Source organism: Corapipo altera, unplaced genomic scaffold (genome assembly GCF_003945725.1).
Source record: "Corapipo altera isolate COAL_440 unplaced genomic scaffold, ASM394572v1 58, whole genome shotgun sequence".
NCBI classification, from domain to species: Eukaryota; Metazoa; Chordata; class Aves; order Passeriformes; family Pipridae; genus Corapipo; species Corapipo altera.
Genome location: NW_020884898.1, coordinates 3,652,008 through 3,679,578, shown reverse-complemented (window position 1 = coordinate 3,679,578; position 27,571 = coordinate 3,652,008). Strand labels below are relative to the sequence as shown.

At 44.7% G+C, this 27,571-nt stretch overlaps 1 protein-coding gene across 4 annotated transcripts; it reads right to left on the bottom strand.

Annotated features, from left to right (window-relative positions):
- Positions 1-1,149: 1,149 nt before the first annotated feature.
- Positions 1,150-26,967, bottom strand: POLD3 (DNA polymerase delta 3, accessory subunit). Of its 4 annotated transcripts, none has more exons than XM_027648737.1 (13): positions 26,821-26,967; positions 26,158-26,213; positions 24,736-24,838; positions 21,737-21,776; positions 20,186-20,318; positions 17,264-17,519; positions 15,970-16,042; positions 13,341-13,503; positions 12,016-12,128; positions 11,675-11,779; positions 7,357-7,454; positions 6,566-6,647; positions 1,150-3,007 (listed from the first exon to the last, which is right to left on the bottom strand). In XM_027648737.1, exons 1-13 carry the CDS (start codon positions 26,878-26,880, stop codon positions 2,802-2,804), a joined length of 1,488 nt encoding a protein of 495 aa, XP_027504538.1. In that variant the 5' UTR covers positions 26,881-26,967; the 3' UTR covers positions 1,150-2,801. The 4 variants fall into 4 exon arrangements, with proteins under 4 accessions (XP_027504538.1, XP_027504539.1, XP_027504540.1 ...); XM_027648738.1 differs by having other exon boundaries at positions 7,357-7,451; XM_027648739.1 differs by lacking the exon at positions 11,675-11,779 and having other exon boundaries at positions 26,821-26,965.
- Positions 26,968-27,571: the final 604 nt, after the last annotated feature.

The following is a 27,571-nucleotide window of genomic DNA, read 5'->3' as shown; positions in this document are numbered from 1 at the left end:
GCGTTTTCCGAGCAGGGTGCTGTGCGGGGAGGAGGGTTGTAAATCAGCTCTGCTATCTCCTGAACATGAGATGGGGATTTTTCATCCCTTGGAGCAGTGTTTCCAGCCCCTTCCCAGGGGCTGCTGGTTCTCAGGTACCTTGTCCGCCTGGAACCTGGTGCATCAACAGTTTTAGCCCAGAGGAAGGTGCAACTTCTTAGCCCACCTGGAAAACAAGGATGAAATTTCCTTTGCCTGAAAAAAAAGGTTTTCAGGGAGCGAAGAAACACTATAAACCACGCTTTATTTAATACATGAACAAATACCCTCTCCCACAGCCTCTTCTGAGGCTCTTCCAAGGGTGTAAATGTGGTGGGAAGGCAGATCCAGGGGGAAGAGGAGAAGAGATCCCCCTTGGACATGGATCTCCAGCTATAAATCACACATACACAAAGACCTCTGCATCTCCAGGAGGAGGTTTTGGACCCTGAGCCCCTCCAATACCACATCCCAAGGTAGGAGATGTGCTCCCTGCTCCAAGAGCCAGAGCCTGACTCCTGGACATTTCACTCCCTGCCAGCCCCCAGGTGACAAATGGATGACATCCACCCAAAAAGGAGCCTTCTCCCTCTAACCAGTTCCAATTTCTTGCTCCCAGGCAGTGTCTGGGGACACTTTCAGCCTCGGCTGAGGGGGCATCCAGGGACCTGAGGCCCCCCTGGGGCTGGCAGACCATGGAGTGCGGGAGTGGGGAGTATTAGATCATAATTTTTGGAAGTCTGAAGTTTGCCCAGGTCCTGCTCCTTCAGACATTAAGTCATTTTCCTGAGGAAGTGGCGTGTGACGTTGATCTGGTTATAGAGGGAATATAGGGGTGGAGCAGGGAGCTCCAGGGAGACCACGGCAGAGATGAGGACCAAGAGCACCGGGACACCATGTCCTGTCAACATCTGCCACAGGAATAGGACTCTAGGGGTCCAAATTCAATACAAATCCTGCTATTTTGAGGTTTCAGATGCCCTACAATGATCAGTTCAAAGCTTCCAGTTTTGATGGAAGAACTCTTTATACACTTCACCAGGGAAACATCTTTGATTTCCATGCAGTCAAATACCAGGCTGACCCTTGGAATCCAGGACGTGACAAATCATTTAATGAATACAGACAATAGAAAAAAATATCTGTGTTTAATGGGATTTTTTACTTTTTGTTACCTTTGAAAATACACCCCCTACTCTATCAAGATAAACAAAAACACTACAGCAGGGTGGGTTTTTCTTCTAATAGTTAACTTTTTGTTTTTTCTTTCCCTGGGACACCGCAGGGGCACAAACCCAGCGATGCCACTGGTTTGCAGGGGATCCTCTCCCACCTCTTGGGGGTACAAACTGCCTTGGGCGACATCAATCCAGCCAACTGGTCACAACCAGTGTGTGTTGGGATTTTCCGAGTCCCCAACCCGATCTCCAGGTCAGAATGACTGTAAACACACTCAGTTGGCCCTTTTACTGGCCACAGGTCTGGACATTTTCAGCTGGGTGGCATTTGTTCCATGGTCACAGTCTCCAGATTATATCTCTCTGCCAACCACAAACCCTTTATAAACCAGCGTGTACATCCATATCCATACATATGTCAGGCTCACACCACTCAACCAACCACTGGTTGGACATTGGTTTGGAAGCACTCACTGGCCCAAGCTTCAGAAATGCTCAGCATCAATCCCTCAGGAAAATCTGGTTTTTTACATCTGTCTATCAAGTGAAGCACCAGAAAAGCAGGAGGCACCCAAAACAACAGCTCCTTTCTGATTTACAGGCCCGTGGTGATTTACTCCTCTCCATAACCAGGTTCCTCAGGACCATGTACTGTGACACACTGCTTTCAGCAGGCAGATAATGAGGTGTCCCAGAAAACTCTTCTCTTGTCTGGGTTATGCCTGTAAAAACTACTTCAGACAACCCAAAACCTACCAACCCCAAAATGCAGCAGGTGCCTGCCTGGCGTTACCAGCAGTGCCCTCTAATCACTCTCCCCTCTCACTCATCAGCCTTCAAGGTTAAAGATCCAGTTGCTTTCCCAACAACAGCAAAGCCTTCCTCCAATTCCTCTGCAGCCAATTGGGTGGGAAGTCTCAAAGCTCTTTTTGTCAAGCCAGAGCACCAACAGTGTCCTGGTCTATAATTAGGCATCTGAGCAGCTTACAGGGGATACATTCAAGGAAGAAAAGAGTAAGAGGGGTTTATATGCACTTTTTTGTCCAAAAAAAAGGTTATGAAAGGCAGGGCAAAAACTATTTACCAGTCTTAGGGGAGAAATTAAATTCATTTGATTCAGTTAAAGCTGAAGCAGATGTTCAATATTTGTGCCTGTGTCTGAAGACCTGCTACGTTACGGCTTCTACCCAACGTGAACGTTCAGAACAATCTGGAGAGCTGAGGGTGTAAAAAGAGAGGAGAAAAATGCCACAGCTCATCTCCTAACTTAGCAACAAACAGGTGAAAGGCCAGATAAAAAAATATAATTTCATGTGAACAGATTAACAGTCTTCCAAGAGTTCCTCTAGATGTTGCTCCTGGCTGGCAGTTCCCACACTGCTTAGTGAAGATGATTGAAGTTATTGCAGTAACAAATAAAAAAACTTTTCTCTAATACAAAATCTAGTCCAGAGGGCTTCCTTACACAGTAAGCAGGATCCCTTATGTAACCCAGGGTTGCACGTTGTCCTCCTCCCCCAGCAGCAGCAGCTGCTTGCAGAGAGATGCACAAACACAGGGAGCTACACTCCCAAGCTGCCAAGAGGACCAGGAGAAAGATCCAGTTCATTTCTTGTGGAAAAAGCCCATGATGGAGACCTGTTTGTTGGCTCTGTTGGCAGGAGCTGCTCCTTTCTTCAGGGTCTTCCTTTCTTCCTTCGGTTCTTTCTTCATGGGCAGCACAGGCTGTTTGTGTGCAGCTGGCGGCTTGGGCTTGGGGAACTCCTCCTCGCTGTCTGTGCAGGATTCACTCTCATATACCTTCTCAGTCACTGGTGGGAGGAACAGAAGAGCAGATGATGATGATGATGGTTAAGGCTGCGTACCAAGGAGTAGAGACCTCCCTACCACAGCCTTCCCATGGCATTTCTGCAAAGGAATATTTTGGGTTCAAGGAGCTAGTGTCAGACACAGGAATTAAGTCCATTGCTCAAGGTTAAGCAGTAGGAAATGGCCTCAGGTTGTGCCAGGGGAGGTTTAGGTTGGATATTAGGGACATGGAAAAGGTTTTCCAGTCCTGGTACAGGCTGCTCAGGACAGTGGTGGAGTCCCCATCCCTGGAGGGATTTAACAGCCATGTGAATGTGACACTTGGGGACATGGGTTAGTGGTGGCCTTGGCTGTGCTGGGGAAACGGACATAGTGATCTTAGAGGGCTTTTCCAACCCTCAGTGATCCTGTGATTTGAATTCATCTTGCAGAGGTTGACAAACAGCAATCAGAAAGTGATGAATCTGAATGAATCAGTTTAGCAGTAGATGATGAAACATCTATTTTTTGGTTAAAACCCACCATTCTGACTTGGTCTGATTTTCCACAGGGGCCAAAACAATGAGATTGTCCAGAAATCCAGACAAGACAACCTAGAGACAGCCCCAGCTTCCCCTCACCAGCACATCAGATAGTCAGGGAAGACCAAGCAGTTTTCACCCAACTCATGAGAGACAGAGCAAAAAACCTTCGGGGCAGCTTCTTTCCACAGAGGTGGCCAAACGTGGCAGATATAAAGAAATCCTTTTGGAAGAAATAAAACCAAAGCCGTGGCTGAAATCAGGGATATGCCTGAAGGGGATTGCCAGCTCACTGCTGTCAGCAGTTCGGTGATGGAAAGCCCAGGGATATAAAACCAGGCTCACGGAAATTAAACTGGAGGCAGCTCCCCTGATGAAAGCCACTGTCAGATACTGGTAAGTGTTGTTATATCAGCTTTCCCAGCAGTGTTCTGGGATTCTTCTACTAAAGCTATTTTTCTTTAGCAACTGTATTCTTTTAAATAAATGTCTTAACTTCCCTTCTTCTGGGAAATGGGCTTTCACTTGTATTAATGCATCAAATTTAAGAATGTTTTCTACGTAACCAGAGACTGGGAAGAGGAATGCTATGAAATCCTGCTCGGCAGCACTGGGAGAACCTCAAACAGGGACTGGAAAGCAAGTAACCTCCCTTCAGAGGTAACAGGCTTTTCAGGGAGCAGCTTTCACAAACCACTGGCCACTGGGTGAGCTTTAAAAACTTATTGTGTTATCCACCACTGTGAGGAATCACTGGGAAACTCCCAAAGTGTGCATTTAATCCCCTCCAATAGCAAGATAACAGTTTAGATCAACTTTCTTTGACTGCAATCTCAGCTGAACTTAAAAGGTCTGTATTTGCAGCACACAGATATAGTAATTGATGCCCCACTCCCAGCCAGACTCCCCAAAAATCACAGTAACTCAAACAACATGAGCTCTAAAATGCTGTCAAACAAGTATCTCTCCAATGCACATGTCTATATTCCAGTACTCAAGCCCACACGTGTCCTTTCAAGCTCCAGAAAGAGCAAGGTAGAAGTGCTCTAGTTTAAACCTTGGTAATTCCCCTTTATTATAGACTAAGAGCAGAAACTCAATCCATGAAATCCCTGTTGATACATGGGAACATGTCTTGTGCTTAACTCCACACACACTTTAATTGCACAATTTCCCTCAGGGCTAATCCCTAAATTAGTTTTGCTTTTTGACACCAATTCCTTGCTATTGCAGCTATTGTGAAAACCATCACTCAAAATTGTGGGGAAATATAAAGTACAGCCTCATTCTAATGTTAGGATTTAAAGTCTCTTAAAACCTAGTCCTGGTTTAAAATAAAAAAAAAAAGTGCCCCTATATGTCAAAGAATAACAACAATCTACATTACTCTGGGAAATTTGTGAGTTATTTAGCCTTTGAATTATTAGGCTTGTGCATGGAAAGGGTGGGGGAGGGAAGAGAGGGGAGAAACTGGGCAATAACCAGAGAGCAAGTTCTGCACTACAGGCTTGGAGGGTTTTTAACAGGGAAAGCAGCATCTCCTCCCTAGTTCCTCAGTATCCCAGCTCCAACCCCCTGTCCATCCCAGAGGATCTGTCTCCCAGGGGCACAACAGGGGCTTGCATTTCCCTTTTCATCAAACGGTAGTGGATGTGAACTATAAAACCTAAACTCTAGATTTCCCAAGGGACTATGAAACCCCGTGGGGGTGAAGAGCAAAAAAAGAAAGGTAATATTCCAGGAGTGCTCTACTGGGAAAGGCTGAACAGAGGGAGAAGAGCACTATTTGCTGGAAGCTGAACCCGGAACAGTCATTCCTCTGCTCTGGACGCAGAGCTTGTTCAACTCAGCTCCCCAGCTAATGCTGTTTTGTTCCATTTTCCTTCCAAGTGTTTTAATGGTTCTATCTGGGATGGGAAACCAAAACACTCCCTCATGCCAGGAGCCAAAACTGTCAGTAACTTTGTGCAAGTCCAATTCTTGGACAGAAATCCAGACCTTGGGATTTCAGTCCCTAGTGCAGCCAGTTGCTGAGTGCTAGAGCTTTACATTTCTTTAAAGGAGACACACACCAAGTTAATAGGAAACATAAGATCCAGCTCTGCAGACAGGTGCAAACAGACACAGGCTGACTCGGGGCCAGGCAGCTCCAGAGCTGGGCCAGGAATGCCCGTGTCTGTCCATGCTCAGGCACCACAACAGACCTGGACAACAGCACCACATCATGTCCCAGAACTGGCTGAGCTCCCTTGACATCCCCTCTGATCATCAAGGCTGGAGAATGTTAAGCATCCTACACAACTGCATTGACAACAGCATTATGAAACATACATTCCACACTCTTAAATATATAAAACCTTTTAAAAAAACAAACAACAAGACCCAAACTAACATTATTCTGAACTCTTGCAGCTCTACTTCAATGTCAGAACACAGAGGAAAAAAGTACAGCAACTTTCTCCAGGTCACAGGGGGAAGCAATGTCCAGTCAGGCTGGAATTCAAAGCCTGTGGCTCCCTGGACTTCTGTAGGGACTCTCTTCCCTCTCTTCTCTCCACCTTCATCAGAAACATAAACCCTCTGAAGTATTTAACGCCCAACTTATTCCTTGTTTATCTGGGGTACTGAAAGTTTCTTTAATATATAATCAAGTTCTGTTGCACAGCTCTGGATTCATCCCCAAAGGAAAAAAAAAACCAGCAAACCCAAACTTATCTCAGCCAGAATTTATCCCAAACCCTAAACCTCATTCTGCACCACCTTGAAAAGCTTGCAGCTTTGGAGAGCAGAGTACATGAAGGTGGTGCTCATGCTGGCAAGAGGAAAGGGAAAAGAACTGAAAGAAAATCTATGGATAATCAAAAAGAGGTAAGGATTCAGTTCCAGCTCCCTGACTCCCTACCCAGGCCTTCACCAGAAGGGCAGTTCCCTCAGTCTGGGAGCACAAGTTCCATGTGGAATAACAAAGTGACTTCATGAACCTGTAAAAGTCATCAATAAAGTGAGCTCCACTGAGCGGTAGGGCTCAGCCAGCCTTACCCATGCAGCCTTCTTCTTCATCAATAAACATCTTGGATTTCAGCACACGCTTCCGCTTCCTCTTCCTCCCTCCAGCTGACACCTGAAGGGCATGGCACCATTGTGAGAAACCAGGAGTTAAAGCCCCATCACGTACATAGGTCATAAAAGTGTCAGCTCCAGGTGGGAAATTGGTCTCTCTAATGAAGATGAGCATGATTTGGTAACTAAGTTTTCCCTTTCCCAGGATATCTTAGTCAAAATACAACCTCAATGAGACAGCAAGCTCTCCTGGTGCCAGCACAGGGAGAGCGTTCCTCCTCCGAGACACGAGACGTTTGGAAATGTGTTTGGTTATGTGAGAAGGGATGTCCCATCACACCTCCAAAGAATGAGGAAAGGACAAGGTGTCCAGGACAAACTGCTGAGATTTCATAGAATCCTGGAATGATTTGGGTTGGAAGGGACCTCAAGCATCATCCAGTTCCACTCCCTGCCATGGAGAGGGACACCTTCCACTAGACCATGTTGCTCCAAGCCCCATCCAACCTGGCCTTGGACACTTCCAGGGATGGGGCAGCCACAGCTTCTCTGGGCAACCTGTGCCAGGGCCTCACCACCCTCACAGGGAAGAATTTTTCCATCTATCTAACAAATTTCCCCTCTTTCAGTAAAGCTACACCTATTTTCTAAACTCAGAGTTTAAATTCTTGCCAATCTCCCTCATGTAGCAGCTCCCTTGCGATAAAAGGTTGAATACCAAGACTATCTGGTTTAATTTCTGTAAGTTAATCACTCTAATTTGCTCTTACCTCCATGGTTGCAGGCTCCAGTTCAGTTTTCAGAGCAGGTACAGGCGGTGGAGATGAAGCTTTCTCTTCCTCAGGTGTGGGAGGTGGTGGGACATCTGCTAAGAAGAACACCTTGATAGCACACGAGTCTAATGGCCCCCTTTGGCTCCTCTTTTGTCTCAAACAATTCCATTTAACTCTTTCAACCTGTGTTTAGACCGAGGTTTATAATCTCTCACTCGGATTTGTTGAATTCAAATCAGGACACATCACTGGAAGCAGTCAGAGAAGGCTTACCCTGTGCTAAGGTGCGACATGCTGCAGTTCCCAAAGATAGGATAGGATAGGAGAGGGTGGGATAGGATAGGAGAAGTGCATTTGGGATTTTTTTGCCCAGGCAAAACAATCAGTTCCACTAAATGAAGCTTTAAAAACAGGCACAGAAACTGGCTTGTTTAAGCCATACATTTCACTTGCACATTAAAAGAGTGACTGTAATTGTTTAGAAGTCAAGAGAGTCAGGGTGTGGTAAAACAGTTGTTGCTTCACTGGTGGTGCTACACATCCCAAACGATCCAAGAATTAAGAGCAACATACTACTACCCATCCTAAAAGATTGTTAAGGGACATCTCAAGCTTTTATTTGGGGAAAAAAAAAAAAAAAAAAAAAGACCCAAAATGACAAACCCCCAAAACAGTACAAAAAACGAAGCCCATTCTCTTGTTGTGCCATCTCCTTGCTCTCCTCTGGGTACAAGGACAGGGACACTGAAATCCACTCAATGCCAAGACTAACTGAACCATTCAAGGACACCTTCACAAGTGTGTATGGAGCAAAAGGCAAATGAGCAAGGCTGGGTAACCCTTCCGTGGGGCTTGAAGAGCTCCAAGAGATCCAAGTGAGAAACAGCGTCACGTAAGCTCCCAATGTGTGGCAGAGCTGGGAATGTGGGGGAAGAAACTCCTCATCTGACCTATTGCTTCATCCCAACAAGGATGTGGCTGGCTGGGAGGACAGAGCCTGCTTGGCTCCTGCTCCCAGCCCTGCTGGCTGTGGCACCGCCTCCATCCCGCTGGCCTGACACGGATTCGGGATCTGTAGCTGTCCCAGAAGATTAGGTCAGTGTGAAGAGTTATGGCCCTGCCAGGCACGCGGCCAACTGACCTTCAAGGGTTAAGAAGGGCTCAAGTGAAACAGTGGTTGGCTGCCAAGGCTGAATAACAAATTACATTCTTCAAACAAGGACTCAGCCTCCCAACTACTTCAGTAAGCGAGGCACGGAAACGCAAATGGAGTGGGATAACATGACTCGGGGTTTCACCTTACTCCAGAGGGCTGGGGCTGGCAAAGATAAAGCCAAACAACAGCTCTGCTCTGAGGTGTAAGTGCTGGGGCGGCCAAGGAGCTGCGGGGAGCTCAAAACTCTCAATATTTTATTTATCACAGTCTCACGGCAACTGCTGAGCACCAAACCTGCTTCATGCACTGCCCAGCCTGGCCATGGTCATTTGAAATGCATTTTTAAGGGAGGACAGGCTAAGAAGGGCTGAAAACCAGCCTCCAGCAGAGGCTGCTAAAGGTATTTTCAGTGTGCCCGCTCCACTATGGGGAGAAATTTCCACCTGGGGGAAATTTGGGCTTCTTTGGGTTTTTTTCCAGCCTCCTTGAAAAATGTTCCCCCAGCTTTTGGCCAGCAGAAGGTACCTTCTCCCCACGTCAGTGTTTAGTACTATTATCAAGCTCTTTGTTACTTTATTATCCTCCTCTAGCCAACACAGCCCTCTGACATGTGATAACTCCTGAGTCAACCTCTCGCTGCTGCCCACAGTTTACTCAACAGGAACAGCTGCATGAAATGGATACAAGTTGGGCAACTGGATGTACCAAAGATGTAAATCCTGGCTTTGTTTGGTTTGCTCTGACCCTGCCTGGAAAAACTGTGAGAAGCTTTAGTGCTTCTGCTGTGGCTCTGAAACCCACAGAGTTTGCAGGTTACAGTGCCACTGAAATCACCCTCCAAAGTGGCTGTAAAACACTTGTCAACACTGCGAAAGCTGCCTGTGTTCATACGGCTGAAGCTGCCAAAACCTCCTGTCCTCTGTGGGCACATTTGTGGAGTTTATTCTGGCACTGGAAGCAAAACAACCTACACTGACTAAGGAACCCTCGTACCAATATAACTTTTTAATGAAAAATCATTTAAATGGAGAGGATTGTGCCTTATGCCCTCTCTGTATTTGCTACAATGTGCTGACGCTGGTGTAAGAAGAGCTTATTTTGGGCTCCTTTCAGTACACCAAGAGCAGATTAATACAGAACAACGCAAAAGACTTGCCTGACATAAAAGTGCCCATACAGTGCTTTGCATCAGCTGTATGGGCTGAGCCTCAAACCCACAAAACCTTCCTAAGTCTGCCTGAAAACAGGGGCTGTGGTTTTCATAGAATCAATCACAGACAGACAGGCTGGTTTGAGTTGGAAGGGATCATAAAGCTCATCTCATTCCACCCCCTGCCATGGACAGGGACACCTTCCACTAGACCATGTTGCTCCAAGCCCCATCCAACCTGGTCTTGGACACTTCCAGGGATGGGGCAGCCACAGCTTCTCTAGGCAACCTGTGCGAGGGCCTCAACACCCTCACAGGGAAGAATTTCTTCCCAGTATTCCATCTAACCCTGCACTCTGGCTGTTTGAAGATGGAGAGAGACTTTAAAGGGTCCTGTCACTCCAGGACCCTTTAAAGTCTCTCTCCATCTTTCTTGCAGGCCCCTTTCAGGTCCTGGAAGACTGCAATTATGTGTATGTATATTATTATTTTTTAAATGATTTGTTTCATCCAACTCACATTCTTCTACTTGAATACTGAATGTAATATTACCAGTTTGGATTCATCATGAATATTCCAAAGAATTCCAATCTACCTTCTTTCATCCAGTTGGATTTAGAAGGGCAAGCAGCAGGACCAAAGGGCTGAGCTCTATCAGTTCTCACTTTCCCTTTTGAAAGGGGCAATCTGAGGGATATCCAAATTTGTATACGTTTTGTAATTTGCATACATTTACAATTCTAATGCACAACAGAAAGAAATAAAGAGGAGGAGCAACAGCAGTGACAAAAAAAACTTCTCCAGTGCCTGATTAGCCTCTGGGAGAAGAACCTTTTCCTGATATTCAACCTAACCCTCTCCTGACACAGCTCCAGCCATTCCTTCAGGTCCTGTCACTGGTCACAGAGAGAATAAACAAAACTCATGGAATAAATGAGGCCACACATACAAAAGCATTAACTGTTCAGCACATGTTATGGTCCGACAGGTATTCTACAGGACATCAGAGAGCTCTAATATTCCAGAATCCTGCCTGCTCCCACTCACTCTCTCTCACTGAGAGATTCCAGCCCAGCATGGACAGGCTGATCTCAATGTTCCCTCTTCAGAGCTAAACAACACAGTAGGTGAGTGATGAGGAAATGGAATGGCAAACCTTTAAAGAAATAAATACCAGAGTGTGGACATGTATGCATTGTTTTACAGCCAAACAAGAAGCTCCAGACAGGAATTTGATGAAATTAAGGCTGATCATGAAGAATAACTTCCTGAGAGATTTATCATCCTGTGGAATAGTCTAAGGAGAGGTGATGACAAAGTTCACTTGAAATTATGCTGGGTAGAAGAGACAAAAACAGGCCTAAAGGTGGCATGGAGACTGCAGAGATATCCAACAGAAGCCTCCTCTCTCACTTGTATTGCAGATTCTCCTGATTTCCCAGTTGTTTCCAATGTGGTAGCCACACTAAACGAGGAAACAGCACCAGTTCTCCTGATGGACTCTCCCTCCCCACCAATACAACTCATTTGCTGTTTCACTTTCTTTTACTGGAGCTCTACACCAAACTGGTGGTTTCAATTTTTCACCCATAATGATCCCCAAATTCTTTCCCTGATCAGCTTGTTGGATGCCAGTTCCATCTCGCACATACTCCAGAGTTCAATCCCCACTTATTTTCCAGTTATCTGTATTGAACGGCATTTGACGCCTCAATTATCCACATTCCTTGGAATCCAGCCCTGCTGTTCCTTACTGTAAGCCCAAATTTTGAGATGTTCTGGGCACCCAACTCCTGTCAAAGCCAACAGCCACTGAGGAGACGCCAAGTCGCATCACATACAGCTCAACTGCTTTGCCTCCAGTTTCCCTATTATCTGGTTTTTGGGGTTTTTTTTGGAAGTCTTGCTTCCAACACTGTCTTCCAAACCATTTCTATAAACAGACAGAATAAAGATACTAAAAGTGACCCTGGGAGGAGGGGGAGGTCACTTTGTGAGTGTTTACTCACCAAATAAACCGGTTATGACCAGTCCTGTGATTTTGGAAGGCGTCGTATCTTTCACAAGAGATTTGGGAACCTCTTTCTCACACGTCCATGTGACTGATAGCACACTTGGGGAGGAGACAGCCAGGTCTGAGCTAAGCTAAAACAAAGACTGAGGCATCTCAACTCTATGGCCAAGTGCTTGCACAGCACAAAGAGAAACAGAGAGCTCAACCTAAAGCCATTTCCACGGTCTTTAGTCCTCTAAACTATTCCCTCAATCGTTGACCAGCAGTCTTGGATAGTCGTGTTGTGGAAATCAGGCCCCTGACCTACATGACTGGTTTGTTTACAGATCTTTTTACCTTCCTCATCACTGCTGTCAGACTGAAGTTGTTTGATTCGCCTCCTCTTTCTCTTTGCGTTCTCGGGATCTCTTTCCTCCTCGTTATCCGACCTGTCCACATGCTTCATTTTACTGCCACAAAAAAGGGAAAAAAAGGGAAGGAACACCTGTTATCTCTTATGTGTGCATAAAAGCATCATGTGTGTTTGGATAAGCACATTCCTTATGGAAGGAACTCAAATACCTCTGTACCTCCTAAAAACATGAAGTGAACTATACGCTCCCCTACACAATCACGAATAGGTGCACCAGCATTTCCAAGCCTCTCATCCTAACCCATATCCAGCTCTCCAAAACAAGGAAGGTTTATTTAGCCCCTCTGCAGTTCAGCCCAGTACCTCACCTCTCTTGGCCACGGCAACAGCCTATTTCTGATCTTGTCTCTTTAGCTCAGGCTCCTGATGTCCCCAAAAGCATCACTCAGAAGCTCTTTTGACAGACTGCTTGCCACTGACTGACTATGAGGTAGTGTCTCAGAATCCTGGAGCCATTTTTAAAGACTACTGGAAAAATAAAATAGCTTCTTTCTTTTTAATGTTGGCGAGACACGTCAGACCAACAAGCCTGGAGGCTACAGGCCCACGTATCCTCAAAGAGCTGGGACAGCCCCAGTGGCTTTCCCAAACCCACGCTGCCAACACCTCCAGGCCCTTGGCTTTTTGCACAAGACTATCAATAAGACAAGCAGTTAGTGCTCTGTGTGATGGTGGGCTGGGTGGTGTGCTTACCTATTTAGTAAGAAATGGATTGAGACCACCAATTAATTACTCATAGGCCACCAGAGAGCCATCAGACTTAGTGATTCCTTGTCTCCGTCAGTTTGGGTTGGATTACACACAAAAGGCTGAACTTAAAATTTACCTGGAGCCTCAGCCCAAAGTAAACCAGGGGCACTGAAAGCAGCAGTGCACTAGCTATGGGAACCAACAAGCAGAACTTTGTGTGCTGGAAGCTGTGTACATATAAGCTTGGGAATATATCACCTTCCCTGCAGGACAGGTGCTCCTGCCAGTCCTCAGGTCTATCCTAAGTCTGCTCACAGTGTGAGGTTGTCTCAAGGAAAGCCACCCCCTTCCACTGAAGACAACCTTCCCATATGTAATGGCCCTGAGGCACCTACAGCACCAAAGGAAAAGAAACACCAGGAAGGAGTTCTCGGAGAGATAATTTTAGCCAGGTTTAATGCAATTTAGTAGCTGGAAACAGGAGTTGACCAGACAGCTCCACGCAGACCACCAACAAGCAGGTTCACAAGTGACAGGGACCCTCAAAGGCACGACCTACCTTTTTCTGTCCTTTTGTTGAATTCTAGCAGACTCTGTTCTCTTTCCAGGTTTCTCTACTACAGGATTAGGGGATGACTCTGGTTCTGCTACAGCAACTGAAGGCTTGACTACTTCTTTCTCCTCCTTTGGCTGCTCAGGCACAGGGTTGACCTTGAGTTTATCTGTGAATAAACCATTCAAAAAGAACAAACACTGAGCATTCAGTATGAATGAAACTTAGAGAGGAGCTGGCTGGCTCTGTACATCAAGAATACAGAAAACACTCCAGATGTTGTACTTAGGGATCTAGATTGCATTGGGGATTTAGCAATCCCTGATTTAGATTAGGGATCTAGATTGGCCAAGCTGTGTCATACGTGGAAAAAAAAGGGTATGATTAAATTTCCACCTGATTTCTCATGGTTCTGCTGTTCCTGATGCTAAGCCACTGGTACTGCATCAGTGAAAACTCTGTGGAAGAGGGTTGGGAAGCAGTGGCAGAAGCCCTTATAGTCCCCAGGTGCCAAGGCACTGCAGAAGGATTGGGAGCCCCTCTTCTAGATACCCCTTTGACACAACACTACATCTGTTTTCAGACTCAGTTTATCCCTTCTGAATTTGACTTATAGTTAAGCACAAACATGGCCAGAAACAGGAGAATTAGGACTGATGAAGAGAACAAGAGGTGTGTGCAGTCTCCTTGCATAACATTACAACCCATGATTAGTATTTTCAGTAGTACAGCAGCTTGTTGTCCCATCCCAATACCAACATGATCAACAATCTCAGAACGGTTTGGGTTGGAAGGGACCTTAAAGATCCTCTTGGCAGAGAGGTTGGAATCAGCCTCTTTTGCCTACACAGCACCACATACAAGGACAATTCTGCTTCAAAAGGCTTCACTTAGTACCAGAGAAGAGACAGCAGGTGGGAGCAGACAACAAAATAATATATTTATCAATATAACCACCTAAATACAGTCTGTGAGCTTCATCCAGCAGGTTTCCACACCCCCCACAAGAGAGGAGCAGGTGAGATAGAAACCTGTGTTATCCCAAGCATGAGATGCCCAAGAAAAGAGAAAATATTGAGCAGTGAGATCAACTGGATCATCAGCAGGGTCAGAGGCCGCTGGGAGGGTCATGACTCCATGTCAAAGCCTTTCTGGCAGTGCTTGGAAAACACCTGCTGCTTCCTGGAGCAAGGGCAAACATCTCCTACACCAGCACTTGAATGACAGCTCTTGTCTATGATCAACAGCAGAAAGCCCAAGGACCCCTATCACCGGTAACTCAGGACTTTCTGGCAATGGTGGAATTTTTGAAGCCAGGAGAGACGCACATGTAGGGAATAAATCTTCCTCCTGGAATCCCCCTCTCTCTTCTATGCACATAATCATTTCCAGTTCAGTTCGGTTTGCTCCCTCTCTGTTCCCACCTCAATCTTTCCTTGATGTGCTCCAGGACAGGACTCAGCAGAGAAGGGAAACCCTCTGGAAATTGTGGAAATTCATGCAACAAGAATTCCCCATCCTCAGTGGGTTACTTTTACCATGCCATTCCAACTGATTGGGTTTTCAACATATGAACTTTGGTCTAGGGCTCTTCTCAGACCTTCAGAATTTACTCTGGTTAATTGTGGTGACTGTCCTCAGGCTGAGTGTCCTCAACTCCCTCAGGCTCACCAAAACAGGGACTCAAAGATTCCCAACAGGGCTGTGCCTTGTGTGCTCAGTGCTGGAGCTGTCACCTGCAAACTCTGTCAGATGCCTTTTAGAAAGTGAACTTTGTTGTTTACTTTCTTCCAAAATTCTTCTTTGAAGCCTCCTGTACTCACTGTTGTAAGGGAATCTTTGAAGAAGGTCCTACAGTCCTTTTCCAACATCTATTTAAAAGCTTCAGCATATTTTCTTTAGAATTGGATAATTCAGAAGGGACCTCCAGAGGCCACCTAGTCCAAAGCTCAGCTCAAAGGGGAAGGTCACCCTTCATTTTTACTCTCCAGTTGTTAGTCCTTTAGTTTTTTGGAAAAAAATTAAAAAACTAACTATGGACTCCTCAGCACTGTGTGATGAAAAGCAAGCACTATTAACATGCCCTGCAAAACAGGTTTTGGCAAATACCTCCCCAATAGCTGATCTTCCAGCCAGGAGTACTCACGTTAAATCAGATTTCTTCTGCACTAAAAAATCCTTCCTGGGTTAGTCTGCACAAATATGTCATTTTAATTGATCTCCCTCCAGCAAGCTTTTTGTCTGAAAAACTCTACTGAAAAGTCTTAATTTTTGCCTTAAGAGTTGCATGCCAAAACATTAACCCCTCTAAGGCCAAAAGAGCAAAACAGTGTGGAAGAGTATTGTGATAGAGGGAATATAAAAAAAATCCAATGAGTCTGGCAGAGTAGGGATTGGAAGGAAGAGTTCTGCTCTTTTCTATATGCCTCCCATTACAGCTCTATAACAAAACACTTGATTCCACTGAATATTTTTTAATTGCTACCCAGATTAAATAATGTATATATATATTAAAAAAAAAAAAGAGATAAAGAGATTTCCCAGAACCCTCAGGTTTGGGTTTGTTTGGGTTTTTTTTTTTTTTAACTACACCAGGCTGTTCCCTGACCACCTCTGAAAACAGAAAAGCACTTACTCATAGCAGCTTTCCCAAAGAAGTTGTTGATGATGTTGTTTTTTGTTGGTGGTTTGCTGCTAGCTGTGGAGACCTAGGAGCAAACAGAGGAGTAACCACAGGAATTGTTCACAGCCCTCAAATGCACAGAACTGCTTCTGGACAAGCAAAATAAATAGGTATGATTTGTTCACCCCCGCCTTTAGCATTTAGGAGAATTTGAAGATACTTAGTAGATACTACAGGCATCAAAGGGGTGAGAGTAAGTTACTAAGGACTCCTTAGCCAGGCCTTCAAATCTAGCTTGGGGCACATTCCCATCTGATGGTGTTGCTGAAATAAATGCTTGGGACTTGGGTCAGTTCCCAGGAAAGAACTGTTCTTTTTGCAAACTATCAGTGCCTCAATTCACAGCAACAGAGGAAAGAACATGGATTGACCACACCAGGAAGGTTTTATCCAGCTCCTCTGGCACTTAGGTTGTTTGCAGAGGAATATCACTGCTCTCTTCCACCAGTACAGCCACCATCCAAGTAAAAAATCACACACACACACAGACCCAGGAAGCGTGGCCTCCTAACCCCATTAATTCCCATGCAAATAAAAGGCAACCAAACCCTAAAGTTCCCAAAACACGCACATTTCACCAGTTCTAAATTCACTATAATATCAGAAAAAGGAACCAAAATGTACTCAGCTGTTATAAAAAAGCCAAACCATACACAGGGAACGTTACCATTTAAACACTCATTTTTCTGGCCAAATAGCTTTAAAAACAATTCTACTAATTAAAATTAAAACGTAATCCTATCCTGGAAAAACAGCAGTGGAGAAGATAAACAATTTAGTCTTGCACAGGTCAAGTTCTGAGACTTCCCTCACAGCCTAAGTTTAAACACCTTGATACTTTTAAGACCTGAGCTTCTCACATTTCACTTATTGCTCAAAACAAATCCTTTTAAGCACAATGGGGAGAGCAAGATCCTCAACTGGTGTATATATTGGGATAGCTGGAGACAACGGAATAATTGTCTCCATAAGGCAGCTATGCTGGTTTATACTCACCGGAGACTCGGCTCAAGGGGGAATGTCAAAATTATTGCAAAGACACTTTTGTGGAGAGATCAAGAGTGTGGCACGAGGTATTTTTGCCCAAGATGACTGCACATAGTTAAACACTTTCAGAGGGTCACTGAGCATTCCCAGTGGGATGTGAGTTTAGCAGGAGGAGCAGCACTAGGTGGTTGAGGTTACTGAGGTGGTGTAAAAGCAGTTCATTAAAGCCATTAACCCAGGGGGGTCTGAGGTAACTTACACCTGGGGCCTCTGCTTTGGTCTCCTTATTTGTGTCCTGGGGTTTGGAAGCCGCTTTGGCTGCAAACATTCCCATGATCCCTTTGTGCTGCTGCGAGGGGTGTTTGGCAGCCAGCGGCCCGTGGCCATTGACTGCAGGAGCACTGGGAGCACCCGTGTCATTTTCCCTCTGGGAACTGCCCTGCAGGGACGTCTGTGCTCTGGGAATGTCAGGCGGCATCCTGGGGACTGCGGCGTCACAGTGGATGGCACTGAACCTGGGTGATGGAGGGAAAAATTCAATTAGCCTTTTCAACTCCTGAGTTTTCAGCTCGTTTTTTCCCCTGTTTCTCCGGTCCTGCATTTTCCTGTTATGGAAAAAAAGAGCAGTTTAATCTGTGTATGGGACAAGAAAGAAAGGCTTGCACAGAACAAGAGACCTCTGATGAAAAGATCAGCTGGACCCGTCAGCAAGAGGCAGAGCATTCCCATGCTAAACAAGTTGTTCAGCTTTCCTGGGGGGAAAAGAGCCTTCTCCATACCCAGGGTGGAGAGAGAGCAGGCTGCATTTTATTCCTAAATGGGTCAGAGTTTGTGGCATAAGTTGTATGGCTGTGTGAGGATCTGAAACATTCACAGCCTTCAGATGCTCTGACAGAGGCCACAACAGTTGCAACTTCCCAGGTAAGTAAAACACAACTGAAATGGAATGAAGCACAGAAGATATTCTGACTTAACTATATAAAGTCATTTCCATGTAATCCCTGGTAGACAGAGGTGCAACTCAGCTTATAATACTTGATTGTTTGGGGATATGGAGATACAAGAACCAAATGACATGCCTGCAGTTACAGCACAACTCACTGACAGTCAGGAATAGCAGTTCCCAAAAATAACTGAACTCTGCTCCCCACTGTGCAAATCACAGGCGACGCTTTCCAGATTTCCCACAGAAATGCCACAAAAGAGCCCAGGCTCACGCCTCCCAACCCACTGGATTACACAGCAGATTTCTATTTGCATAAGTAACAAACCAGTTCATTTCTGTGCCTCAGCACTGGCCGCTCACGTGCACAGGCCACTTCACTCAGATCAGGGTCTGCAATGTATTAACAAAACAACACCATCTCTACGGCATTCCCAGGCTGCAGCAGCAACCTCTTGACGTTCAAACCTTTAAAGGAACGAAAAGAGACATTGAAGGAAAATTTTCCTGCTCTCCTTTTTACTTTTAACATGGTTAATACGGTTCTCAGGACAGCTTGTGCTCCAAATCTAAACACCATCAATCCTCCAGATTACAAATAATATTGTCACCAACCTTCTAGGTTACAAATAATATTGTCAATAATATTGACTGTGCAGCAGAGCTCAGCTAAACTTCCTATATTCCAAATCAGCTTGTCTTGATGCTGCTATGCGACTACAGCTTATGGGCTTGCCTCAAAATTCACTAGAAAATCACTGAAAATATAAGCAATGCTTGAACTATGCTTTGCCAACAAGGAGCTGCTTCCAGCTGATGATGGCAACAGGCACTAAATTCAGTTATTGATATCAATTAGTACATCTAGTTACCTCCAATATCCCCACAGCAAAGGAGGTCCTATAGAAACATAGAAGGGAATAAAGATCCTTCTCCTAGAGCTGTGAGATATTTGGACTCACAGGGAGCCTCTGTTTGCTACAAACCTCACATAAAAACCTCTGGATTTTGCAGGTTCTGCAGGAATCTTTTCCCAAGTGCCAAAGACAATCCACATAGTTGACAAGGGAGACAGAACATTGTCAGGCCAAATTTAGTTCAGCTAGGTCACAAATGAAGAAGCTGAATTTTTCTTAAGTTTGCTTAGGAAATTCTACTCCAAAGTCAGACAGGGCTTTACACCCAGGCTTTGGAGAGCTGTTTCAGAATCTAAATTATCTAAACCTTCTGGATGTACAAATCCCAAAGGCAGACTCCTCCAAGGCACAAATATCACCAAACTGGGGTGTCTGAGAATAAACAGAGTGGAACAAGGCAAGTGCAGCCAAATCTATGGCATGTGGCTCCATTGACAGGGGGGTTTCCAGCACCTTCCAGGTCATTGCCTCTCGTGTCAAACAGCTTCTAGGACAATATTTTCTCAGCCACTCTCTTGTCAACACATTGCAGACAGCTACGTTTGTCCTTTCAAATTCTATACTCTTCCTATGACACAGCATTCAGGCATCCCCCTTTTAAACCAGATTGGTCACGGCACTGTACATCCCCATGACTTCAAGCTGAAGCTGTCATGGTGGGGAACAAGATATAAAAGAAAAGTCACAGCTGCCAGGCACTGCTCAGGAGGGGAGACAGTGACTCCTGGAGACTGCAGTCCCTCCCAGTTCTTCTCCAGTTCAGCCACGAAGGACACTTGTGCTGCCTGGGCTGTTTTGTGTGCTCCTCCTAAGCATCAGACTCTCAGAGACCACAGAATATTCTGGGCTGGAAGGGACCCACAAGGATCAAAGCCCAACTCCTGGGGAATGAGTTCCTGTAAGATATCTTCGGAGAGGTGGATGAAAACACAGTCTCACAAAAGAGAAAGCAAACTCATGTCTGCTGAGCACATCACTCATGGTTTTCTAAGTCTGTTTCAATTTACTTTTCCTGAGTGACTGAGAACTGGATTAAAATAGTCATGATTAAGTGTGACCTGGAAATGAGAAAGAAGTTTCTAGCCATCAGAGGAGAAAGGTACTGGAACAGTAACCAGCAAGTGAACCAAGTGTAACCTGGAAATAGCTCAGTTTACAAAACAGTCACATGATGTGCTGTTTGGTGCTGGTCTGGCATGATTTGGAGGATATCTTTTTCTAGTTTTCTAAAAGTCTAGATCTATCTGGTAAGCCCTGACTGAAGAGCAACACCAGTCCAGAATCACAGGGTTTAAAAAGAAAAAAGCAAGATGGGACTTACTTGCTGCAGTTGTGGAGGTTTGTTTTGACAATGTCATAGTCAGTGTTGTAGAGTGGGGAGCTGTCCTTGAGCAAGGCCTTCTGAATGCTGTACACATGCACACTCGCAATTGTGGACAGCTTAGACTTCATTGCTGGGGGGAAAAGAGAGAAAAAAAGTCCTCTATTAGTACATAGGATGGAGCAAGACTGACAGATCCTCTGAATATAAAAAGGTCTAACTGCACCTCCTCTCAACACTCACTAATCAAGAATTCAAGGCAATAGACTCCACAAGCCTGTCACATTTTCCACTATGCACTCTTGGTTCTTGCACAACTGAATTAAGAGTGATCTCTGTGTTTACCTTCAAAACATCCATGGTTTGAGATCCAGAATATCTGTGTGAGTACCTAAAGCTAAGGAGGAATGTACATGGTCACAGCTCTGCTGGCATTGTGCCCTTAGTGCAGTGTCACAGTGTCATCCCTAGTAGAGTGCTGGAATCAAAATTTTATTTCTTTTATGCTACTTAGACTGTAAGCCCCTTGAGACGAGGGCTGTTTTTTAGGAATTCTTTGTTCACTGCATATATTGTTCTTTCCACACAGTCCTGGTCTGAGGCTGAGGTTCGAGGCACTGTAAAAATACACACAGTAATCATTTCTTGGGGCTGGTCCTGGACTGTGCAGCTCCTTCAAAAATCCCAGTCTTTTCCAAATACAAGTCATACCTTTGGCCTGCCTTCCAATAAAAAAAACCATGAGCAACCCTTTCCTCCACAGCAAAAGAGGGTGTTACAGAGCACACATAACACAACAAACATGACAGGTAGTAGTTGCACTGTTTGACGATCTCCTACCCTTCAGCTTTAGCTAGAAATCCACTTCAGATTTCCAGAAGGAAAATAACTCATCTTTCAAACAAGGTGAGATCATTAGCATGGATATTTAGGGTCACAAATGCCACAGTGTATCCTCAAATGACAAAAATGTCATCTGAAAGCAATGAAGGGCCTGAAGTTGTGTTTCAATTGCTATGGGTAAAGTTTCATCAGCAGGACCAGACCTGGAAAGATGGTGAGACAACTGACAGGACATGGAACAGTGTTACAATGCTGGCGTTTTTTCAACTTTTATTGTGAAAGTAAATACAAAAGTGAGGTAAATGTCCCATGAGAACATTCTAACAACCACAGGACTTGGGGCAAAGACTGCAATTGCACTGAACCAATAACCAGAATTAGCATTCTTGGGGGCCTGAAGACTCATGATTGTTCTGAGACACTACTTGGGTATTGTTGTCTTTAAGGACAGGGGAAAAGAATCACTGACAAAATGTTCAGCATCTAATAAAAAAAAAAATTGCAAGACCAAATCATAAGCCTGAAGGTCCTCAGCTGTTGGCTCAGATGCGCCAAGTTCTGAGAAAAAGCTGGTACAAAAAGTACACACCTGACCCCAAGAGCCTGGCTGGGCACTGATGTGCAGATGGCAAGTTCTGAGCTTTGCTCGTTCTGCTGTTCTTGCAAAGAAAGAAATTAAAATCCACGTAATTGTCACGATTTTCTTACCTTCCAGTTTATCCTCCCTCACTACTGCAACCTTGTGGCACTGGAAAAAATAAACACATGGTAATCTTAAAATTTCAAAAGATCTGCTGTGTGCCAGACTAATATTTTCAGTTATAAGAAAGTCTAACGATTATTTGTGCGGCTTCATAGCTGCAAAGAACACTGCCTTTAAAAACTCATCAGCCGCTAGTTTTTAAAGCTCTGTCATCCCACTTTTCAGTTTTACAGATCACCAGATCCCTAAGAAAGGCTTTGTACTCCATTCATGACACTGGGAGATGAGACACAGATGAAACCAAGCCTAAACAACTATGCAGTAGAAGAAAAGCAAATTAAGAACAGCTAGAAACCTGCCTTACCAGCCCACATCCCACCTGGATATTTGGATTGCCACGACACTTCAATCCAGCAACTGGTAGCCCAGACATGGCACCAGAGAAGCCAAACAACATGAAAAATTAAGCATTAATTTTATTAAATTTATATCTAACATAACCTAAATACATAACCTAAATTTAATTAAAAAGCCAGGAAGGAATGTTTCTGAAATGGACAGTCTTCAAGGTCTATACCTGCTCCAGGACATTTACCAGACTATGGTTAATAATACAGAGAGGATCCAGACTGGGGAAAACCCAACCACCATTAACTGTGTTTAACAGATACCACAAACCTGCTTGAAGTCAAGCTATCAACATGATATCAACCTGTGCAGCTTTAAATTAACGTATCCCGTTAGATAGAACTAATGCAATAAAAAATTACCACAGTCTTCTTCTAGGAATGGTGAATCTCAGAGTGCCCTGGCTTTTATTTGTAGACTGGAAAGCAACACCAACAAACCTTTTCTTTTTTGTTCTCCTAAATAATAAATTGCTTCACATGCACAAAATATTGCCTTCAAATGTCCAAATCTGCCTGAAATGGAAGGTAATTATTTATTGTACTGGTTCTGTGTGATGGAATATATTTATTTAAAGCTGCACAAGTAGTGTCACATTGACAGCCCGAGTTTAACAGGTTTTTCCCTGATTTCTTTTGGAAATAACAAGTCTCTTGGTTCACTAGAGTTGGAAATCAGGCAGGAAGACCTGCCTGAAGTTTTAGATGACACTACTGAAAATCTGACAAGAAGTAATTAGAAAAAAATAAATCCACTAAGCAGCAATTCCTTTGCTTAATAAGACAAAGCACTTTAAATACAAAATACTGTTAATAAATTTATGTTTCTTTTTTAAATCAGTAATAAGAAGTTACTTCAATTAGCCAGCAAAATAGTAAGTAAAGATGGGGAGTGTCGGCCCCTCACTGTGGCAAATAAAAAACAGCAAGAAAAGGGTGTGTAGCGTTTAATGGGAATTATTTGTGAAGGAATTGCATCCCTCTCTCCCTTCAGGAATCCTGCAGCTGAATCCACAGCATTCCAGCTACACCTACTGCCAGCAGGCAGTAGTGCAGGGATACCAGCAGGCTCAGGGATGCACCTGGAGCTTCCACAGCCCTTTCCTACCCAAAATTGACTCAGACTGAGGAACTTTGAACTCTTGCTGTGGATTATTCCTAATCCTGGCATTGCTTCACCTCTGCCCCCAACACCTTCCTGCACCTGCAGCTCACCCTTCTTAACAGGCACTGACATTGCAGCATTCGAAAATAAGAGATTTAAAAACAAGGAGGGGGGAAATGACCTTTATATGTTTATGGATCTAGTGGAAGATTCCCTGCCCAAGGCACGGGGTTGGAATTAGATCATCTTTAAGGTCCCTCACAACCCAAACCATCCTGTGATCCTATGAACTTGTTTAACAAATACACAAGCTGCTAAGACAAGAGTTAAAAGTAATTATTTGTTGCTATGTCAGAAGTCACTTGTTTGTTTTAAATACATTTTGGCAAATTTAAATATAATAGTACAGGTTGACAACTTGCAGGCCAGTTCTAGTGAGGCAAGAGACTTGTTATTTCCAAAAGAAATCAGGGAAAAACTGTTAAACTCAGGCTATAAATGTCACATTACGTGTGCAGCTTTAAATAAATATATTCCATCATACAGAATTAATGCAATAAATAATTACCTTCCATTTCAGGCAGATTTGGACATTTAAAGGCAATATTTTGTGCATGTGAACCAGTTTATTATTTAGGAGAACAAAAAAAGGTTTGTTGAGTTTTTTTCCAATTTACAAATAGAAATCCTGAGATTTACTATTCCTAAAAGAAGACTGTGGATCATACTGTAGTAGATACTTGTGTATTTAAAAACACTTAGTGGGATGTCAAAGGCATTTTGTGTTTGGCTCTTAAACTCTTCTGTGAGCAAAGGGAAACAGGCACCTAATTTCCTCAACTTCTTTTAAAAACTTCTGGGGTACCTGTCTCGAGTTTTGGATGACATTCCTGAAAAATCTCACAAGGAGCAATATGGAAAAAAATAAATACATTAAGCAGGAATTTCTTTCTTAATAATTTTTAAACTATCAAATACTGTTAATACATTTATGTTTCTCTTTCTTCTTTACCAGGATTAAAAAGATGCTTTAATTAACAAGATAACTTCAGCTATTCATTTGTTGTTCTGTTTGTTATTATTCCCTTCTAAATGAGTTCCAAGCTCTCTACACTTCCACCCCACAGCAGATGCCAGGAAATGGATGACTTGATCTCAGAAGGGTCCTTCCAGAAGGTTTTATTATCTTTTCTGCCCAATAAGAGTGATGAGAGAGATGACTGGTAACAGGATTTGAGTTAATTAATTAAGAACCCTGATGCATTATTCAGCACTGTATTCCCAAGCCATGGCCAACTGATTCTTCCTCCACATCATCTGCACACTGGGACAGACACTGTGCCTTATTTTGTACCTGTCCAGAAGACCTGTCTGGAAGTGTCTTACTGGAAAAAAGAGAAAGTTCAGCTTTTGACCCAAAGATCACAAAACAAGGTGGAAGAGACAAAAGAACAAAGAGCTCACAGACACCTTAGAGAAGTGAAACACTCACCACGTGTCCATTCTGAAGGAGGTTTCCTGCTACTAAGTAGGTGACATGAAGCTGAGCTCCTGAGTTCTCCTTCCGTTTCCTCTCCACATAATCATACAGCATCCTGCACAAAGAAACCACTGTTAATCACCCAGAAAGGAAAGAGCCTGTAGCCACCACTTCCATGCAGGTTACATTAAAAAAAAAAAAAGAGTAAAGCCACTCTGACGTGGAAACTTTTCACATTTATTAACAAGCACAGTTATTTTACCCAGGATTAAATTAATCTTCCTGAGACACCTTCCTCCTCCGCCACTTCAGAGAATCTCAGTCCAACAACTATAGAAAGCATTTAGTAGCTGGTTGCAGATGGTCTCATATCCTCTAGGCAGCTTGTCCCAAAATCTCCCCCTCCAGAAAGGCATTTCTGAAACCCCTGACTGAGGAACTGGTGACTTTTTTGTCCATATCACATGGCCATGTGTGTATGTACAATCCCAGTTACATCCATGGATGGAGTGATCAGGAACAGCAGGGAAGAGTGTGATGAGGGAGGATTGAGCTGAGCCTCAAGATTTCAGCTCCCACTCACAGCACTGATCTGTGATGACTGTCCCATGTACCTGGGCAGAGACACTCCATAGGGACACTGCCTGGGAAAAACACTGGAAGATCATTACCACTACAGAGACAGACTGCAAAGACCACACTGTCACATCCAGCACCATCCCTAGAATAATTCCCTTGTTTCATCAGGCATTTGCCAGCTTCTAGGAGAGACTTGTAAGCACAAAAAAGCCACAGGAATTCTTCATTCCCAGGTTGCCTCTGCTTCACCAGGGCCACCTTCTTCCCAGCAAGGAGTTCTAATTTAGTCTATGACGAGAATTGTTCCCAGCAGGACTCTCCAGTCAGGTCTGATGCCCACTCAGATTTACACACCACCTAAATTGCTCACACATATGCAGAGGAAAGAGACCAAACAATCTCTTCCATTCCATGAGATGCCTGAGTTGATGTTCCAGTGGTTTGGGCAGGACAGAGCACAGGAAATGCTTCTTTAGGTCTGGGCGGTAGCCAGAGAAAAGGAGAGAAAACATTTGTATTATGGGGCTTGGCACTCTTAGGGAGCCTTCAAATCTTATAATCCACTTTCCCTTGCATTGTGGGAACAGCTCTGGAATCCCTGAGAGCTCATTCTTTGCTTTATAGGCCATTCAAGAGGTTACAGTCATTCTAGTTCTCCATCTCCCCACCCTTCCCACATTTACCTACGCCCACAAACCCTGGTGGAGAGCCAGGCTCGTGGAACAACACAACTGACTGTGCCTGAGAAGGGTTTTTTAATATTTCCAGACAGATCATTTTAATATGCTCACCACAGTAATTAAAACCGGAATTAAAAGCAATTAACAAGGCTTCGGGGGATGTAGCAACACCTACTGTTTAGCCTGATTGACATGGACTCCCAGAGTGTAGCTCAGCCATTTATATGTCACCTGCAAAAAGAAAAAAAAACCACAACAAAGCCCTTCAATACGAAAACCTCAACCTCTCAATTGGTTAAATCCCGTGTCAGACAAAATGCACCAACTTTGCTGCACCAGTATCTAGGCAAAACGCCATTTTAAAATTTTTTATTTATTTATTTCAAAATAATTTTTGAAATAAATTCTGGAAGGAATGCATCCATGCACAAGCCTATCAGTTTTCTGAACTGTCCTAAAAACAGGTAAGGAAGGGGGTAAGAGGAGAAAGAAGGAAATGGGGGAGAGCAGGAAGGAAGGGAAGGAGGAAGAGGGGGAAAGGAGGAGGAAGGAAGGGAAAAGGAGAAGGAAGAAAGGGGAGAGAGAAGGGGGAAAAGAGGAAGAAAAAAGTGGGAAAGAGGAGAAAGAAGGGGAAGAGAAGGAAAGGGGGAAGAGGAAGAAGGAAGGAAGAAGAAGGAAAGAGAGAGAAGGAAGAGAGGAGGAAGGAGGAAGAAGGGGGGAAGAGAAGTAAAAGGGGGGGAAGAGATGGCAAAGCGGGGAGAGGAGAAAGGAAGGGGGAAAGAGAAGGAAAGGGGGACAGAGAAGGAATCCCCTGACTGCCCCCGCCGCCGGAACTCACGACGCGGTTCTGGTCGGTGACGAACTCGTCGATGTTCTCCAGGTACAGCTCGTCCGCCATGGCGGGGCCGGGCCGGGCCTTCCCGCGCACCTCAGCACCGCCCGCCCGCCGCCGCCATGGCAACGGCAGCGGGCCGACGGCGGCCGAGAGGGGACACGCAACCCCGGGAGAGCGGGCGGGGACACGGAAAGGGGCGGGGACCGGGAGCGGGCGGGCACTAAGACCACGCGGGCAAAGGGAGCGGGTGGGCACTAGGACCGCGCACGGCGGGAGGACGCAGCGGGAGGACGGGCCATAGGACCGCGCGGTCCCTGTGCCCGCCCGCTGCCTGTCCTCTCCAACGGGGACACGGGCTTTGTCAACCCTCTCCCCGAGATCACAGAGTCCCAGAATAGTCAGGGATGGAAGGAACCTCTGGAGATCACCCAGTGCAACCCCCTTGCCAAGGCAGGGTCACCCAGGTGACACAGGGACGCTTCCAGCTGGGTTCGGAATGTCTCCAGGGAGGGAGACTCCGCAACTTCCCTGGGCAGCTGTGGCACTTAGGGACATGGTTTAGTGGTAGGCTTAACACTATTAGGTCTACGGTCAGACACAATGATCTTTAAGACCTTTTCCAACCTAAATGATTCTATGATTCTATGATTCTCTCCACTGCCCTGGAGACACATCTTATCAGCTCTTGTAAGAGGAACAAGAAACACAAGATACAATTGTACTGCTTTTTACAAGGATTAGGTTTCTTTCCAGG